The following is a 20,702-nucleotide window of genomic DNA, read 5'->3' on the forward strand; positions in this document are numbered from 1 at the left end:
TGAAAAGCGGGGTAATGAGGCCTATACTATATACTTTAGATTGTTCTAAGAATAAAATTCGATAAAACTTTTGAAAATACTTCATAAATTTGAAAGGGCTGTTATTATTAGAAATGACTGTGATTTGAATCAATTTCACTTCCTAAAGGCAAACTGATGTTAACAGTTTCCAATCAAAAGTTTAAATGATTCAACAACTAGAATATGTCTGATATTTAATACTAAGAATAGGAATGCTTTCAGATAGTTAAATATACAAAGATCCATACATCTTTCAGAAAATACCATTTGTGGTCAGTGTAGTACAACAGAGATGTCCACATTCAAGCCAAACAACATAAAAGCCTCCCATATATTGGAGGTAAAATAAATAAGCATTTCTCAAAATTTAAGAGGTCACTCAGTTTGCTGCCCACACCAGGCTGACAAAATGCAGGGCATACGGATTTACTGACATGCAGATACATGCTATAAAGCACTTCATTTATTGTGGAGGAAAAGCTCTGGTTCCTCAGGCAAGTGGGACAGGACCACCAGCTTTCATGGATCAAGGTCATGGAAGGACGATGACAACTCATCCCAGGGAGCCGGTCGAAGTGGCTGTTGGCCTGCCTCTCGGCTTAAGTTAAAGCAGACACTTTGCCTTCTGCTTTCTTGCAAAAGCTGCAGAAAGCAGCTACCTGCAAGCTTATCAGTTTCTTCATGTTACCAACCTCATTCTCCCATCCTGTCTGTGAATAAACATACTGAAGTATTAATGTTCCTTTGTATACATTTAAAGAATTGCAAATTGTCCTTTTGGGTCATCCTGGTATGAGATGCAGCCTGTAAGACAGGACATGTATTTAAACCTGCCCATGATGAAGTCTTTGGCTCTGAAGTGTGTATACTTGAGGGACCCTCTTACTCTAACTTTTGTCTGTATCTTTTGTTTATAAGTTTTCTGATTGCAGTTTCGACTCCTCTTGAATCCTTGACAAGCCACGGCATGCACAGCCCCGGCAAGCCTGGCACTGTTTTCAAATGACCCGCAAGTACCAATCTAGTTAATTTTTAAAACATCTTTGTGACGTACATAGCAATAGCACTAGCCCAATTTTAAGTGGGTCTATTAAGGCAAAGGGAAGTAAAAAAACTGGTCCAAGAATACATAATGTATAAATAGCAGAGACAGGATTCAAACTCAGGCAGTCTGGACACTTAATCTGCACCCTGACCGTTTGAGGACTGTTTTATGTTTTAGAGCTTCCCACCAGGTTCACTAATCGAACTGTCACTGCAGACACACAACTGGACCAGACCTTGGGGCGATCCAGATGCTAAGGGGAATAGGAAAGATCATGGGCTGAAGTCCTGGCAGGAGAGCCTTGGACGAGCCGTTTCAGAAGCCTGATGTGGGAGACCGGCTTCCCGTGGGGCCACGGGAAGCAACATGCACTGGGAGCAGCCTGGTCAGCCACCCTCCATGCGCTGGGCACTTTCCCCTTCAGCCCTACCGTGAGGATGTGTAGTGGCTGTGCAGCATGCATGCTGCCCGTGTTTCTAAGATGCTGAGTACAGTCTAACGGGGCTCCTAATCTTTTTCCCACTCGTTGGCATTCTGGTTCACATCCATCTTAAAAGTGTGGGCCCTTACCAGTGCCATCTTGCCAGCCATCACCAGAGTATAAACACCTAGTATATTTCTTCTGTGGAAAAGCTTTGTCTTTAATATTTATGTTTTTTTATTTATTCCATCTTTTACAACTCTGTCTGCCCCTGAGATGTGTGTACTGGAAAAAAGAAACATATGAATAGAAAATTCCTCCTATTTCATCAAGCCAGCCAAGGCGTGTTTTCAGTTACTGCCCAGTACTGCTGAGTTAGTAAGTAGAACAGTATTAAAACCAACTCTTTCTTCATTGGCCCACAGGGCTTTTTAATGCTTTAATTTCTCCCAAGAATATAATTAGAGGCTGGATCCTTTTAATTCATAAGTTACGGAGGGTCCATTCAAATTCTATGTCCAACGAGGTTGCTGACAGGTTTTCTGGGAAACAAAATCTCCTTGCTGTTTGCTGTAGTTTCCTCATAACTTGTGTTCCAGTTGCAGTGGTCAGTCCTCAGTGACAGCAGTATCCAGGCTCTGCCTTCCCGACCGAGGGCTCATCAGTCCGGTAACGCACACCGTCCAATCAGCAGGGGTTACGTGGAACTAGACTTCCAGTTGGTACTCAGACCTTCTCACAGACTTGCTAAGTCTGTGCACATGTGAAGTACAGATCTATTGGAGACTAGACTAGGTCTCCACAGAAATAGCTTCTAATTATATTAATAATAGTAATTTAAAGGTGATTAATCCTTTACTAAGTAACAAGCAAATTGTTGGCTTATTTTCCACCTCTGGGACAAAGAATATACTATTTTTTAAAGGAGGAGTTTGAGGTTTTGATTAACTTCTGAAATGCCCTCAAATCCAGGGGTTTCTAAAAAATCAATAGAATTTTCAGACCATATGAATTACAACACCATTGTTTTTCTGACCAAGAGGCTGTCCTTTTGAATAAAAAATTATGAATGGCCATTTTAAACTTTTCCCCCTCATAGACTTGGTAAGTTTATGCTGGGACTGAGTAAGATTTTCTCAATGGTATGTTTCTACCATCACAGGATGATGAGGTCAACATAAACAACATGCCCTATTTTAAAGCCTTTCTGTAAAAACGCTTGTATGGAAAAAAACCATGAAAGCCAGAGCCCTGCCAGCGAAGGGAAAATCAAATTAGAGCATGACAGGAGAGTGGTAAGATTGCACTTTTACAAAAGTGGGATACCTGTGAGGCCTAGACAGAAACAAAGCCGACTCTCACAAGTGTCATTGCACTGTCATGGATATCCTTCTTGCAACTCCAACCATCCGTGATTTGGCTGAAGAGTGATTTTAAGGAAAATTACTGGCAAGCCTAATGGTGACCATTCAGACACTGTTATAATCATACAGAACTCACTGCTGTGGGGTGTGCTCCAAGTCCAAGCAAGGCTATAGGGCACAGTGCAGTTCTCTCTGTGGCTTCCTGAGGCTGGTAATCTTTACGGGAGCAGAAAATCTGATTTCTCCCATGGAAAAGCTTGGGTTTGAACCACTGACCCTGTGATTAGTAGACTAACTCATAACCCACTATGCTGCCAGCGTTCCTTATAGCACCATATAGCCCTGAAAATGTCCAACTTCTCCTTTCCTGGGCGCCTATTCTCAGGATGGGGCACTTAATTTAGCCAGCCCATGAAGCCATTTCATACACTGCTCTCAATTCTATGACTTTCAGGCTGGCTCTAAATCTAATTTCCATGCTTAACATTTGAGACAAGTTATACTATTTTAGAGCTTTAAAGCTAGTTATCCACATTGAAGTTATTTTTAATAATGTGTAATAAAATAAACACAGACATGCATTTAAACTCCCTAGAGAGTGCATCACCACTTGCCTGTCAGTTTGTTGGACCACGATGGCTTTCTTGTACCAGTGATGCTGCAAGTTAGGTCGCCAGTACTGCAAATGATGCCAGCAGGGTCACGCCGGGGAACAGGTCCCAGCTAAGCTAAGAGCAGACTATGAAGAAGGAGTAGCCTGTCTACTTCTGAGGGATTAGCCACGGAAAACCTCCTGAATCACAGTGGACCATCGCCGGGTATCGTGTTGGCTCCTGAGGTAGGAAGCATGCAAACATGGCTGAAGAAGGCTGCCTCCGGGGAGAGAGTTGGCCATAATGATGTGCATGAAATAAAGCTGTGAGTACTTTCATTTGATGATGGGGCACAACTAAATATGAAAAGAAGCAGCTAAATATAAGACTCGAAGAACTGATGTGAGGCCAATAGAAATGCTTCATCAAGCTAAGAAAGCACTGGCTACAGTGCCTTATGGATGCCAAGACACTTGTAAGCAGCTACCTGGACAGCTGACTGGAAGCAATCCACATTTGTCCTCATTCCAAATAAAAGATAGCAACAGAATGCACAAATTATAGAAACAGCTCATTAATACCACATGCAAGTAATATTTTGCTGAAGATAATTTAACAGCTGTAGCAGGATCTGGGCAGGGTGGAGTAAGAAGTTCAAGTCTGATTCAGAAGAGGACTTGGCCTGAGGGATCGAACTGCTGATCTCAGACTGAAAACAAAGCAAACCAGAAATGTATTTTCTTGTGTTTTATTGATGACTAAAAGGCACTCAACTGTGTGGATCATAACAAACTCTGGATACTATTTAGAAAGATTGAGAATTCCAGAATACTTCATTGTGCTTATGCAGAGCCTGTGCATGGCCCAAGAGGCAGTGTTAGAACAGAAAAGCTGAACACTGGGTTTAAAATCAGGAAAGATGCGCACCAGGGCTGTAGCCTTCACTACACTTAGTGAGTTTGTATACTGAGCAATAATCCAAGGAGTTGGCCTACACGCTGAGGGTGTGGCATCAGGACGGGAGGAGGCTTATGGACACCCTGCGATATACAGATGACACCACCTCACTGGTAAAACAACAGAGGACGGTCAGCACTTGCTGACACCACGCAAAGGCTACAGCCTTAATTATGGCCTGCAACTCAACGTAACGAAGACACAAATCTCCACCATTAGAACACAGGCAGCATCAAGCTCAATGGGAAGCACATTTCATTATCAAGGATTTCTTCTTGCAGCCACTTCCATGCCAATGCTCATGGAAGCAGCAGCCTGTGCATCCGGCAAACCTGCAGCACAAGCTCTCGTTACAGTGCTGAAGCACAAGGAAGTCACTTTACGGACAAAGATGCGATGGAGCCAAGTCATGCTATTTTCTATCACTTCACATGCATGTGAACGCTGGACAATGAATAAGGAAGACGGAAGATAGTCTGATGGATTTGATAGGGGTGCTAGTGAAAACGATTCCAAATACCACGGACTGCCAGGAAGACAAATCTGTCTTGGAAGAAGTACAACCAGAGGCTCCGGAGAAGCAAGGATGACCACACAGGACGGCCTCATACATGTTGGAGGCATGTTCCGGAGAGACATCAAATGAGAGTAACAACAAAAAGAGGAAGCCCATCAGGGAGATGGATTAACACAGAGATTCCAACAATGGCCTCAAGCATAACAAAACTAGGAGGATGGTGCGGGACCAGTCAGAGTTACCTTTTATTGTGCCAGGGTCGTTAAGAGTCAGCACCACGTAGATGTCAACTAACAACAAACACAAGTACAGCACTAATCGTGAGCACTAATCGTGAGCACCAACCGTGAGCACCAACCGTGAGCACTAATCGTGAGCACCAATCGTGAGCACCAATCGTGAGCACCAGCCGTGAGCACTAATCGTGAGCAGAGTCGTGAGCACTAATCGTGAGCACTAATCGTGAGCACCAACCGTGAGCACCAACCGTGAGCACTAATCGTGAGCACCAATCGTGAGCACCAGCCGTGAGCACTAATCGTGAGCACTAATCATTGGTCTCTAGCACTTTCTTCTCTAGCACTGGACTGCTAAACTCAAGGCCAGCAATTTGAACCCACCAGCCACTCGCAGGATGACAAGGAGGCTGCTTGTTCCTGTGAAGATCGTTTCAGAATCCAAAGGGGAAGTTCTACTGTATCCTATCAGGTCACCGAGTTGAAATCCCCTAGATAGCAGTGAATTTGTAATTTGGAGAATCATACGGGCCAGTTCTACTCTGTCCTATGGGGTCATTATGACTCAGAATCGACTTAATGACGGCTCCAGAACCAAACTCACTGCCACCGAGTCAATGATGACTCATATCGACCCCCCGTGGGTTTCACAAGCTAACTTTATGGGAGTAAAAAGCCCACAGAGGAGCTGGTGGTTTCGAACTGTAGACCGTGTGGATCACAGCCCGATGCATAACCACTATACCATCAGGGCTCTGTGAGGACCACGAGGGAGCATAAATCTGCACTATTTCAAAAGGGAACAAACCAATACACATCCTGTTAAAACTGGGGGAAAGCTAAGGAGGAAAGAACCTTGTACTGAATTGATCGTGTTAAAGGGGGGAGTTTTGAAAATGCCATTTTTAAAAAAAGAACTTTTAACTTTCGGAATTACAGGATATCCCAAATTCCCTGTAGTAGTCAGTTAACTTTTCTTGCTTCCAGGAATAATTGTAGAAAACAGGTGCATTAGACTGCAAATCAAGATTCTTGTGTACATCAGGCATATTGACTTATGGAGTCTAGCTTCATAATGTGTCTTCCTGGAACATTAGCAGCAGAACAGGAGGGAGGACCCATTTAACTACAAGACTGAGCTCTAAGAGACCTTACTCATATCTACATATTAGAGAAAACTCATGGCCCAGTGCTAAGCACTGTAGCCTTGAAGAGCACGTGTGTGCTCCCGAAGTTTAAGGTCCCTTTCATTGCCACTTTGCGAACATCATCTAGAACTTCCCCCTCCTGAGACCACAGTCAGCTCTGCAGTTCTAACCATGTACACGGAGAGGCTTTCTTAGAAAGCATAGCTGCATTTAAATTCATACCCTGCATCACTCTCTGATTTACTGCCGACAGCCATTGTGTGTTGGGAAATTGTGTGTGAGCGTGTATGTGAATATTGAAATGCCGCTCTCTTTGCAGAAGGTTTTCACTGGCTGTAGAAAATAAGGCCGGTCCTTTCATCCGCAGCCTATTTGCCATCTAAAGCGTTCTTCTAACTTCACTTAAGAATGGTCTGCCTAATACTAAGTGAACGCTCTTTCAAGGTTCCTCGTTTCTAAGACGTTTCAAGCTGCTATGCTGAGCAGACGACGCTTTATCTTCATTGCTTCAAATGCCTTTCTGGACCCTGACTGAGGAGACTGCTCGCAGGTAAGAGATAGCTTCATAGAACAGAATGTGCCTGTTAGTTCCAGTTCACAGATATTCCAATATATAGTTTGAAAAATTGCTTATTAGAACATTTTAATGTGTCTTGTTTCACCAACAACAACCATCCACAGAATGAAACTAAATATAATGATTGTTTCTCCTGAATAGGAAAAGTAAAGGTAAACCTGTGTGTGTGTGTGTGTGTGTGTGTGAGTGTGTGTGTGCGCGTGTGCATGCGTTCTTTGTGAACAGACAAGGCTGATAGTCTTCACTTCTTCGTGGACACACTCACGGTTCAGCCACGGCGGCCAGTGGTCTGGGTGTGCAGCCCCCGAACTCGAAGGCCCCAGGAGTGGCGCAGCCCTCTGTGCACCCGCATCTTTTCCAGCCTCCCAATTTTCACGGAGCTTGTTGTCCAGACCGGTGGTCAGGACCTGGCTGCATCTGCCAGCCTTCACGCCTGTCTGACACTTCAAGAGCCAGTCTGGACCTTGTCCTGCTGTGGATTCTGCAGGATGGGGATCACCCGCCCAACCTCGTCTGCGGTGAGCGCCCCGGCTCTCTCGGCAAGGTCGCTGTCAGCTTGCCTCCACACCACAGGACCATATCTGCGCCCCAAACCCTTCTTGGCAGTGACGGCAAAGGCTGTTTTCCACTGCCCACCAAGGCCAGTGTTGAGCACTCGCAAGATGTGCTAGAACTTCTCGGGGATTGCTAGAGACATGGCAGCAGAATGTAGGCCTCCAGTGGAAGAGTGCGAAGACCAACTTCTAGAGCAATGAAAGGATACTTAGCAAAATTTCACTGATGAAACAGCTCTCCTCCAAAGGGGGTTAAGCATTAGCCTGCGAACCACAAGGTCAACAGTTTGAAACCAACACCCACTCTGTGGGAGAAAGAGGGGACTTTCTATTCCCCTGGGCAGCTGGAGTCCTGGAAACACACAGGGGGCCTTCTACCCGATCTTATATAGTTACTCTGAGTGGGAATCCACTGGATGGCAGTGAGGTTTAAATAATTCCCAAAGCAGGGGCAAGACAATTTTAAGTAGCAACATTCCTTTTCAATAGGAACATATTTAAAATAAATAAAAGATTCAAAATAAGGAGTCAAGGGGAAATAACTTTGCCTATTTAACATGTCAAATTAAAATAATTTCTAACGTCTAACCTTGATAATTTTATCTTACATTATATACATTTTAAGTTAGAATTTAATGCTGTTTAAAAATGAAAGAAAATGCCATCCTCTCTTTGGTTTAATTGTTTTAAATTCATTCTTTCATCTTCCACCTCCACATGAGAGCAACTGCCTAAAGTCTACATTAAAACTGTTTATGCAGTTTCCATGATGCTCACCTCCCCAACATGATCACTAAAGACAAAGTGTGTGCATGAGCAAATGTGGTGAAGAAAGCTGATGGTGCCCGGTTATCAAAAGATATAGCACCTAGGGTCTTCAAGGCTTGAAGATAAACAAGCGGCCATCTAATTGAGAAGCAACAAAGTCCACATGAAAGAAGCACACCAGCCTGTGTGATCATGAGGTGTGGAAAGGATCAGGTATCAGGCATCAAAGACCCAGAACAAACAATCATATCATTGTGAATGAGGGGGAATGCGGGGTGGAGACCCAAAGCCCATCTGTAGGCAACTGGGCATCCCCTTACAAAAGGGCCACAGGTAGGTGACGAGGCAGTCAGGGTGCGGTGTAGCAACAATGAAACATACAACTTTCCTCTAGTTCTTTAATTCTTCCTCCCTCTCCCCACCCCGCCATCATGACCCCAATTCTACCTTACAAATCTAACTAGACCAGAGCATGTACACTGGTACAGATAAGAGCTGGAAACACAGGGAACCCAGCCCATCAATCATATGGGAACAGATAAACCCCTCAGCCATTTGGGAGTAGCCATACCAGGAGGGGAAGGGGAAGGTGGGGGAGAAAGGGGGTACTAATCACAATGATCTACATATAACTCCTTCCCGGTGGGACGAACAACAGAAAAGTGGGTAAAGGGAGACATTGGGCAGCGTAAGACATGAAAAATTAATAATTCATAAATTATCAAGGGCTCATGAGGAAGGGAGGGGGGATCAGAGAGGGGGGAAATGAGAGGTTGATACCAAGGGCTCAAGTACAAAGAAAATGTTTTGAGAATGATGATGGCAACAAATGTACAAATGTGCTTGACATAATAAGAGTCGTATGAGCCCCCAATAAAATGATTCAAAAAAAGCAAAAAACTGTTAAAGCGGTAAACTCTTCTAAGAGTCTTTTAAAAGTGGAACAACAAATAACAAAACCAAACCAAAAAGAAATGATTTTTTTTGTGTGTGTTCTGTTGTTATTACAAAATATACTCTACAATAAATATACAGTAAAATTCAGGCCAATAGGCCACCAAGAGTGGGCTAAGTTATTTCTTAACCATGACCTCAATGGTAGTTTTTGTATGCTTATGGGGAAAAAAATAGTTATAGGTCTGTTGCTTTGAGACTAGGAGCTTTTTATTCAGAGATTTTATATTCATCAAACTGACAGACTCTACTCTGCATCTGAAGGAAGTTCATGTCTTTCTGTTTTCTATTCCCTTTGTGAATGCTGAAAAGCACATAACAAACTCACCGTGTCCTCTGCAGAGTTCCAACTATGGATGCAAATTAATCTAAAAGTGGGCTTGTAATAATTTCCTTTCTCAAATCTAGACAGGGAACAGCCTGTAGGAAGAAGCCGCCAGCACTGAGAAGGCAATCTTTAGACCTCTGGTGGGAGAGGGACCTGTGCAATTTTGCTTGATTAAAACCACGAAGCTGCTTAACTTGGTCCCCGAATCAGGAGAGCCAGTCAAATGAGCCATGATCTTGTGGTGTCTCTTTTCAGGACAAATTGAACCCAGCTGTCCTTCAATAAAGGCAGGCCGGCCATGACCCTGAAAAGAGCTGAAGAAGGGATGTAGATGACATCAACATCATCTCGCAGGAGTTGCAGGAAACTGCAATTCAAAGACTCATTCATTTTGTTTTAACCTGAATAATAGAGAAAACGCTTTTAAGCCCAACTATACGATAAAAATGAGGTATAGTGCAAGAGAACATTAAGTTCTTAGTGAACTTATTCATGCATTTGTCATCAAACTGTAATGTAATTTTATATGCTCAGCAGGCACATCATGAAGCATGGCTCCTATCCATGTGCTTGTTTTGTTCATGGTGAAGGGGAGAGCGCCCATCTAGTTGGATTTCTACAAGTTAGAATAAAAAATTAGAGGGGGCGAAATGATGGGAGAACATAGATTCTAGATTCCACTGACTAATTTTTACTAACAAGAAAGATCTGGTTATTAGAAAACTGTTTAATAATTTCAGAAATATACAACCTAAAAATTACCACTAAAAAGGACCATCTCTGTTGGAAAGGTTACCAGTGAGAACCCACTGAGAGGCCCTCTGGTGGCACTGGGCTGCTACCCACAAGGTGCTCAACAAGAGAAAAATCGGCGGTTCCCAGATGATTGACAGTCTCAAAAGCCCAATAGGCTTGGTGGCCACGGGCTGGGTTTGGGTTGGAGGCACCTCAGAAGGCAGGCTGGGCAAGCTGCTTTTAAAAGGTCAAGGTCTTGAAAACATGAGGGAGCAGTTTTCTTTTAGCACAGACACAAGTCATCATGAGTCAGAATCAATTCAAAGGCAACAGACAAAGACCACAGACCTCAGAACCAAATTCTGTCTTCATTTAGTTCTACCAATATAATATCGCTAATATTCTACAATATAATATAGCATCTCTGGGTTGTTGATGCTCTCAAAAGTTTCCAATTACCTGAAGAAAAAAATCCAACTTTTAAACATCACTGTTGACATAGTCAAGTAACAAAATATTCTTTAAGTTATGTAAGCTAGTTTTTAGTCTTAGTGCAATCTATGTGTGTTGCATTTGTAATATATACAACACAACACATTCTATAATGATCAATAATTTACCGGAAGATAAGGCATCCCAAGAAGGTAAAATGCCTACGTATGCAAATATAAAGGTCCCAGTCCACCTGAGCTGAAAGGTTACGGATCACCCCAACTACCAGCATCACCAAGGCTGGGCGAGTTTCTGATCTGCACACTCATGCCTCGCAGGAGTATAAGGGTGAGTGCATCTTCCTTTCTAGGTTGAAGAGACAATGGAGCAAGCACCCTAGGTGTCTGGCAAGTAGAATAGAGCAGTATTTACATTTTGGGAATTCAATTCATACAAATTTCTTTCTTTTAATGCAAACTGTATGTGTTGTTGACATAAAAGAAAAAAGAAGTAATTTCTAAATCTCTTCATTTAACAAACTGAATTATGACCATATGTCTTTAATTGTTCTGCTATCCAGATCCACCCCATTTTAACTGTCCAGCTTCTTTGAAATTTCCACTGTGCTTTTCTTTCATTTCACACACGCACGTGCACAAACACAGTACATCACAGCTAATTGCACGTCTTAAATTAAAAGACCAAAATAATGCACAATTAGTTGGGGGAAATTGTTAGTTGGTGAATACGTCTCCCTCATTATACTCTGTGCACAGGGAGCATGCCAACTGCGTGTTCCAAGCCAGAAGACTCGGCCTGTGCTGCTGCTAGGATGCTCATGGAGACATGCTCTGCGCAGAGCAGTCTGGGCTGAGGAAGCAAATGCTTTAAAACTCACTGTTCTGCTTGCAGGATGCACCGCTCTCTCTGCAAGGCTGCACAGGACCAACGCGCATGACAACCAATAGGGAGAACATGAGGCATCCATTGAGAAGGTGCTGAACTAAGAGTCTAAGGTTGGGGAATTCATAAAATGTACACTCGTCCTGTTCTAAATGGTCTTGTCACATTTAGCAATGTGAAGCATGTTTATGACACATTCTGCTGTGGAAAATGGCTATAAAATGCTCTTTTGTTTTGTCTTTGAGGGTGCATAGTGCACGCAAGGAGGAGAGAGAAGAAATATGCTGGGGAAATCAATAGCCAAAAATATTAAGATTTATCATCTGAGTTGTGTATATTTTCTACAGTTTCCAATTTTCTAAAAAATGTTTGCGTTTTTAATCAGTACCATTTCTTTCTGAAAGTGACACTACAAAAAGTCAGCTTATCCATAAAAATATTTAAAATGAAATTACCTATTGTAACAAACACATTAACATGAAACTCAAAATGAAGAAACATTCACCAGTGAGCACTTATATACAATCGCACTGTATCTTTAGTTACAAAGACAAGATCAACTTTATAAGAATGCATCTGTAAATATGCCCAAAAAAGGTTCAGTACAGTGAAATGTCCAATGCAATTTCCGACGTCAACACATACCTTATGACATATTACCGGAGCGTAAGGAAGTCTCTGTAAATCCTCATTGAATTACTGAGATGGGCAACCAGGTCATATATTAATAATACAGCCCATAGAAACCTTATTCGTTCCTCCACCCACCTGTCCTGCCATTACTGTCTACATTCTAATAGAAAGATTTGACATCTGGCCCCCTGGTAAAATTTTGATGCTAGAATCAGGCGACACACAATATATTCATATGTGAAAATACACACACAGTTTCATCGTTGTTATCAGAATAGCTGGGGAGAAATGCCAGTGTTTTCCAATATGTCAATAGTGCTGATATTGATTTTATTTCATTTCTAAGAGGAAAATGTACCAATCCCAACACATTGACTCATTCTGAAAGTATTCAAAAAGTCTACTACCCTTGAACAATTATATTTTCTATTCTGTTTTATGTACTGAGGCGGGAAAAGATAATCATATCCCAGGGAAATCCCATATCTCAACTTCATACATCTTTATGTCCCAAGGGTAATATCTTCATTCCAGTCTTAATGGAGCAAATTTCTAATCAGAATACGTATTCAAAAACAATTGAGGCAGCACAATATTTATACATCAAGCGGCCAGCCTGCCTCTGTGCTGGCAACCAGCTCACCCTGCTCTCTGGCCTGACGGGCGGCCAGGGCGGCCAAGAAAAGTCAGACTTCTCAAGAGTTGCGGAGCAGCTCTGCCTGCTTGCTCAGACCGAGTTGGGAGGAAAGCTGCGAGGCCAGAAGAGGCCCACCTTCAGCCTTCTAAGGCTGGCTTAGCGTGGGGTCAGGTGAGGGAGGAGCCCGAGCTTCTGTAACGTTAGTGGACATCCTTGAAACAACACGCACTCTGGAAAGGCCAACCCCTTCCTAGGGTTGTAAGCGACTAACAGCTGAGGGAAGGGGCCCTGCTGGCACAGCGGTTAAGTGCTCACTGGCAGGGAGGCGGTTTGAACACGCGGCAGCTCTGTGGGTGGAAGATATGGCAGTCTGCTTGCCTAAAGTTTGCCACCCTGGAAATCCCATCGGACTCCCTGTGATTGCGTTCATTCCCACTTCACAGGCCCCCACCGACAGGTAGCACAGCCCCTGTGGGATTCTAAGACGGTGACTCTTTACGGGAGTAGACTGCCTCCTCTGTCTCCCACGGAGCATCTGCTGAACTTGAGGTCGGCTGCATAGTCCACGCCACCACTGAGGGCCCGCTGGAAACCCTGCAGGGCAGTCCTACCCGGCGCCCAGCATCGCTGGGGGGTAGCGTGGAGCAGCAGCACGGCGCGCTTTTCGATGAAGCCTTAGGGCAAACTGTGTTGTGGCATCCTTCTTGAGATTGCCCGTAAAAGAGGAGAAACTTACCTTTAGGTCCCTTCGAGCCAGGCAGTAAAGGGGTAATCGTCGAGCTGGGCAATGCGCAGGGGGCTAGGCGACACTATACCTTCTGGTTATGAGTATGCAGGACATTTTCACAATAAAATGGAGAATCTATTTAATTTTCAACCTCATACAGGTCACTAAATTAAATGAAGAAAAACCGCAGACATGGCAAATGTTTTGTTATCTTTACAACAAAATACTGATTTCTTTGGCAATATGCATACAATGTGACTTATGTTAATGATAATTTAAAATTAAGTTTGAATTTTAAAAAATCAAACACACATCAGGTTGATCATGGAAGAAAAAGAAATTATTTCACTCTGGAAAAATAAAAAAAGGTCCTGTGATCTATAATGACAGAGTACGTGCACGTAAACAAATGCAATGCCACCATCTGCCTGGCTTCTCACAGTGTGGCAAAACAGACTGGTAATTAACTGCTTTCCTACCGAAATCTGCCAGCTTTAACTCCCCCGTGTCACTGATCAGAAGGTTCTGTGGTTTCAGGTCTCGGTGCAAAATATAACGCTGGTGGATGTAAGACAGCCCTCGCAGCAACTGAAATAAAAACAACTGGGGAAAAACCAGGAGATAAACGTTAAAATTTGAACACAGAGAAAAGCCAGTTTCTACATACAGTCTAACAAGTCCTTGCATTTAGGCAAAAATTGGTGTCCACCATTAAATATTTTACCAAATTATTTGTGCAGAATCTGCAAGACAAGAATATGCATCCAAAATGCATTAGGATATAAGCCATGGATTCTTAATAAGTCTACTCCGTCAACGAAGACCTCTTTAGTCAGAGAGATCCAACCTGTGTTCTATAAATAAGAATCAATTCTTTATAGAACATTCTGTTTCTTCAGGTCGACATTGATGTTGGAGGGAGTTGGGGGACCGCAATCCCCCAAGCAAGCAAGCAAATAAATGTTGGAGAGAGTTGGGGGACCGCAACCCCCCCCCCCAAGCAAGCAAACAAACAAAAACCCTATCCATAACAATTTAAAGATAAAATAAATACATATTTTCACCAAGTTTATATAAATGTGGACATATTTAATTCCACACAAACAACCCTAACAGAGTACCCATGGGTTTCCCCATTAATATATTTTAAGGAATAGAAAGATAAGATGATTTTGAAACCATTAAAACAGAAACAGTCACATGGTCTAATTAATACTACATTGCAATTATATTGCTTTTGCACATGTGGCCACAGAGATTAGGCTGTTGCCTAAAGACAGACATGTGTCTTCACTAATTACAGAGGAGACTCATCCTAAAGGGAAAGAGAAGGAAGAAACAGAGGAATCAAAAATTCAGAATAATAACTTTGGCAAGAAATAATTTAAGAAGTGACTGATGCCCCAACTGTGACATTTTACATTGGATCATATGAAATGTTTCTAATTTGAGAATTAAAAAAATATTCACTGGACTTTTCAATACTGCTGGTGTAAAGAAGTATTTTTAAAAAGTTTACTTGCCCAAATAATCTTATTTGACATAGTTTTTCCTCCTCCTCAATCTCATTAAAGAAAAAATGAAAACAAATGTTCTTATTTTTAAAGGCAACCAACATGCAATTCCATATAGACAGCTAATAATACATTGTCTGGTAATGTTAAGAGGTGCTTGTCAGAGAGTGACGGTGTGAGAGCCAATGGAAAGACAGGCAACTTTCTAATTGTCCTGCAAACTGGAGTTTCTACCATATTTCCTAACCAGGGGTTATGAAAGCCAAGTATGTTTTTTTCAGGGAGGCTGTCTTGAAATAATAGTAAGTTGACTTATTTCCACACTTGTAGAGGAGGCCCAGTACTGTGTGTTATTTCCAGCACCAAGGCACCAACCACAAGGTTGATGTTGGCTGCATGTTGCTGGGATGGCTGTTGGTACATGCCTTGGCATCACTTCCGAGTCACAGCGCCTTAAAATCCAGGCTGGCTCTGGAACCCAAGAAGTAAATGTGTCCAGACTTCTCCTTGTCTCAGCCACCTTGTACAGGAAATGGAAAGATGAGCTGGCACCCTCTTCAGCAGCTTCCATCCTCGTTCCTTGCTTCTATTACTCCTTGGATCTAAAACTTAAAATTTCTATGACACACCATATCTTTCAGCTTGGAAGGAAAAACTAGTAGGTCAAAAAGGCTACTCTGTGTTTTCAAATTGTTATGTGCTGTCAAGTAGAGAGGCAGCCCTGATAGCACGGTGGTTAAAATGCTCAACTTTGAACCAAAATATCAGCGGTTTGAGTCCACTAGGTGCTCTGGAGGAAAAGACGAGGTACTCTGCATGCAGGGCAGAGTAATCCCTCAGGACCAATAATGAGAGTAGCGAAACCAGAAGGTAAGGGGAAGGAGGGAGGAGAGAGGGGGAACCGATCACAATGATCTACATATAACCCCCTCCTCCCAGGGGGACGAACAACAGAAAAGTACATGAAGGGAGATATCGGTCCGTGTAAGACATGAAAAAATAATAAAAAATTATAAATTATCAAGGGTTCATGAGGGAGGGAGGGAGGGGAAAAATGAGGAATCGATACCCAGGGTTCAAGTAGAAAGAAAATGATGATGGCAACAAATAGAAACGTGTGCGTACACAATGGATGGATGTATGGATTGTGATAAGAGTTATATGAGCACCCAATAAAATGATTTTTCTAAGTTTAAGAAAGTAAATAAAATTTTAAAATTGCAGCCTCGGAAACCTTATGGCACAGTTCTGTTCCGTCCTGCAGGGTCACTATGATTTGGAATCACCTTGATGTCAGTGGGTTGGATTTGGTTTTGATGTTTTCAAAAGCTTTCTTTGGAACAATGTGTGCCCATTGTAAGCACTACTTGTTTGCTATGGCATTTAATGCTTGTACGTACTTATTTATTTTCAATTACCCCTTCTACCAAGGCTTTCCAATGGTTGATTCCACTTTCACCTACTGCTGAAGAATGTGCCTTTGTACCCTCATTATACTGAATCAGATTCTCCACCCAGGTCTGTAGACCTTGACCATCTTCATAGGCTGGGCACAGAGTTGGTACCCATATAAAAGCACAATGATTTGCAAACTAAACTGAGAGCCACCTGGATGCTGCAGATAAAAATAAACAAATAATAGATAGAAAACTCTAGAATGGAATTTTGGGGACACTAGGTGCAGAAGTGGAGAGACAAAGCAATCCCAAAGAAAGACCTCTTCGTTTATTATCTTTCCTAATTAGTGAAAATACAAAATCATCATGCTAATCCAGAAACTCTTCAAATAGGACATCACAATAAAGAAGATTAAGAAAATCAGTGGCAGATAAGGATGTAACTATACAATCCAATTATAATTGTATACATGACAAACTAAGTACCAGACATAATTTAGAGGTCTAAACAATAAAAATCGTTAGCTCTTTGAGAAATGCATAAAGTTAAGTCAAAATAAATTTCCACAGCACCAATCATTTCAGATGTATGAGGAACCATCCACGTGCCAGGTGCTGTACAAGGCACGAAGCTCAAAGAGATGACTACGGTGCAAGATGTGCTTCTTGGACTCGAGGAATCAATGCTACAGAGAACTTCGTTCTTAAAAGCTTATCACTGTCACTCTACAGAGCTCTGCGCTGTGACAACAGAAACCGAGTAGAACGGAAAGCACAGAGGAAAGAGGATCCACCCCAATGTTAAGCTAGAGTTGATCCAGCCAGTGTGCCGGGTAGCCTGTGAAAAGGGAATGAGTCATTAGTAAATTAAGTTCAAAGGAGATCGTATATGAAAGTGTCAAACTACCCGCTCAACATCACAGAAATCATGGGGCAAAGGAACAACAGACGCCACTGAAACCACTTGAAAACATGATGCCTTACAAACAGCATTTGAGTATATCTACGAAAATATGCAGCTGCAAGCCAGAGATTGACCACAGGGAATGCCCCTACTCCGTAGGGATGAGGCAGTGCTCAGGAACTTCTTGATACAACCAGCTCAGTACCTAACTTTTCCTAGCTCAGTAATTTATTTATTTTTACCTAACTCTAAATATTTTTTGAGAAATTCACTGGTAGAAATCATAACACAGCAAGCAATACTTGATGTTTTTTTTCTGTGAATATAAAATTCTGTGGAAACAAGAAAGACCATCAAGTAGAGCCACACACACATAATAATAACCAGCTCTGCAGTTTGTTCATAAACGGGAGTGTGTGTGGGACCCTGAGCAAGGAGAACCCGAGCCCTCTCATGAAGGCTGACTGTTCAGTGCTCACCATCTATTGCTGTCAGTTGCCGGGAAGTGAGCGCTGATTCACTGTAACCCCGTACAACAGAGAGAGGCAAGGCCTCCCCCTGCCTCATCCTCCCAGTCACTGATGTCAGAGTCCACTGTTGTAGCCACTGTGCATTCGGAGTAACATCTGACTTACGGGACTCCTCTTGGACAAGAAGGGACTATGTTGGACAATAGTCGGTGTGATCCATAAGGGTTTCATCCACAAAATGTTGGGCTTACTCTTTAAGCTGACTTAGTCTGGAATTTCCATGGAAAACTCTCCACCATGGGTGAGCCTACTGGCACTTTATATACCTGTGGCATAACTTACAGCCTGGTACGACATGCAAACCACCACAGTAGGACATACTATGTGCCTTTCCATCTACGCACATCCTCCCAATTTAATCAAATGAGAAAGCGAAGCTTTTAAGAACAAAGGAAGTGGCCTCCACGTCAATAAGCCATCCTCGGTGGCTGCTGGGTAACTCTGAGTAGGTCCACAGTCATAAAGCTCCCATGGACAACAGAAACAAACACGCACAGCCTGACCCCGTGCCATTCTCACCATCCGTGCCATGTCTGTGCCAACGCTGCGGAGTCAATCTGTCTCTGTGAGGCCTTCCTCCTTTTAAGCGCTACTCTGCTTTACCAAGAATGATGCCCTCTCCCTCCTGACGGAACAGCCAAAGGACAGGACACCAACAGAGCTCTTCTTTCTTTTGATAGTCTCAGTCAACGCCAGAGTCCACTTGCATCAGTTCTTCTTAGGTCCTCCTTAGTCAATGTCCAGCTTCCTCATACACGTGAAATGACTGAAAATATCATGGCTTCAGTCAGGCACACCTTAGTCCTAAGAGTGAAGTCTGAACTTTTTAATATTTAAAAAATGTTTGAAACAGCTATACCCATCTTCTGCCTGGACTGGTGCTTTCATGGGCACTGACTATAAATACAATCAAATAAAATCCTCTACAACTTCAACCTTTTCTCCATTTGGCACGATGATGCCTATTTGTGCACCTGAGAGAGTTTTCCTTTGCTCTATGTGAGGTGCAATCAATATCAGAGATTGTAGTCTTTGATCTCCATTAGTAGATGTTTCTTCGTTGCTTTCAGCAAGCAAGGCTGTTGTCTGAATACTGCACTCTGTTAATGAGTCTTCTTTCCCCCCTGCTCTATAACCTTCATGACATGTTATATGTGTTAAATCCCAACTAATAAAAAAAAACAAAAACCCTATTAATTTTGAACTGAGTATGGCTTAAAGAATCTTCATCATAGAGCTCAGCTTCTCAAATTTATGCGTATAGTATACAGTTTGTATGAGTCTAAAAAACAGAAACTAACCCTCATACACATTTCCCTGAACTTACACAATTTAACATCTCTTGTTCTGTTCAAAGGATTGCCTCTTGGCCTATATACAGATTCAGCAAGAACACATTGAAATATTCTGGAATTTATATTCTTTGCAATGCTATTCATCAATTATTGTAATCAACAAAGTCAAATGCCTTTGCATAGGCAATAAAAAAGACAAGTAAACATTTTTCTGGTATCCTCTGGTTTCAGCCAAGACCCATCAAACATCAAAAATGGAATCCCTCATTTCATGTCCTCTTGTAAAGCTGACTTGAATTTCTCCCATGTTGCCGTTGATATACCAATGAAACTGATATTTAATTATCTTCAACATAATTTTACTTGTATGTGATAGTAATGATATTGTTTGATAATTTTGGGATTCCATTGAAACACTTTTCTTGCAAACAGGATCTCGGTTGTTCAGGTAGCTGTCTTCTAAATTTTCTGATAGAGACAAATGAGCAATTCCAGAGTTGCAACCATCTACTGAAAAGTCTCAATTGGAATTCCACAATTTCAGGAGTCTTGTTTTACATAAATGTCCTCAGTGTAGGTTGAATGTCTTCCTTCAGTACCGCCGGTTATTGATTATTTCCTACCTCTTGAAAGCTGACCACCAGGCCCTTGTTTTTGGCATTCCTTCCATGTTCCCCTGATGCTTTTTGCGTCCGTCAGTCAATATTTTACTCATCAAATCCTTCAGTTTTTTCAACTTGGAACTTGAATTTCCATTCTTTCAGAAAATTTTTAGTTCTTTCAACTTGAGATAAGTCTTTTCCTTTGAGTTTTCTAATTCCAGGTCTTAACAGGTTTCACAATAATATTTTTAAAATTTTATTTTCTTGAGCTCCTTTTGAAGTCCTCTGCTCAGTTCTTTTGTGAGCACTTTATCAGGGCGTCCTTTTGGTTTCGGTTCTCTGTGTTCAAGATACTCAAGCAAAAAATATCAAGACTTCTCATAAAGGTTGATAAAAGCATACATTATTGAACTCAATATTTTGTCTTTTTTTTTTTTGGCTCAGAAGAAAAACTAGCACTTGCACCAGATTTTATACCCCCACCAAAGACTTTGACACCATTTGTCCCAACATCTAGTTACCTTCCATGAATGGTCTGAAATATATGCAGCATTTAATATATGTGATTCCACTTCACATCAAGCAAGAACAGGGAATATTTTGCAGTAACACACGGTGTGGGTTGACTTCCTTAAAACTGGAAGAATCTCTAAGACATAACCTATCAAAACCCAGTTGCTATTGAGTCCATTCCAACGCATAGCAAGTCCATACACTGTAGAGTGGAACTCTTCTCATAGGGTTTTCATGTGACCTTTCAGAAGCAAATTGCATGGCTATCTTCTGAGTGGGTACTAATCATCAAAACTTTGATTAGCAGACATGTGGATTACCAATTACACTACCCGGAGACAGGAGGCTTATGACAGGTGCTAGCTATGAGCCCTATACCAGGGGGTGTACAATCATA

General features: G+C 42.1%; 1 protein-coding gene across 2 annotated transcripts in view; it reads right to left on the reverse strand.

Annotated features, from left to right (window-relative positions):
* The window catches only part of CDK14 (cyclin dependent kinase 14), a 671,591-nt gene that overhangs the window by 298,714 nt on the left and 352,175 nt on the right, over positions 1-20,702 (reverse strand). For both annotated transcript variants that reach the window (XM_075558444.1, XM_075558445.1), the window contains exon 8: positions 14,030-14,153. In XM_075558444.1, the coding sequence (XP_075414559.1) occupies positions 14,030-14,153 (124 nt within the window). The remainder of the gene's footprint in view (positions 1-14,029; positions 14,154-20,702) is intronic.

This window comes from Tenrec ecaudatus, chromosome 9 (genome assembly GCF_050624435.1).
Source record: "Tenrec ecaudatus isolate mTenEca1 chromosome 9, mTenEca1.hap1, whole genome shotgun sequence".
Lineage (NCBI taxonomy): Eukaryota > Metazoa > Chordata > Mammalia > Afrosoricida > Tenrecidae > Tenrec > Tenrec ecaudatus.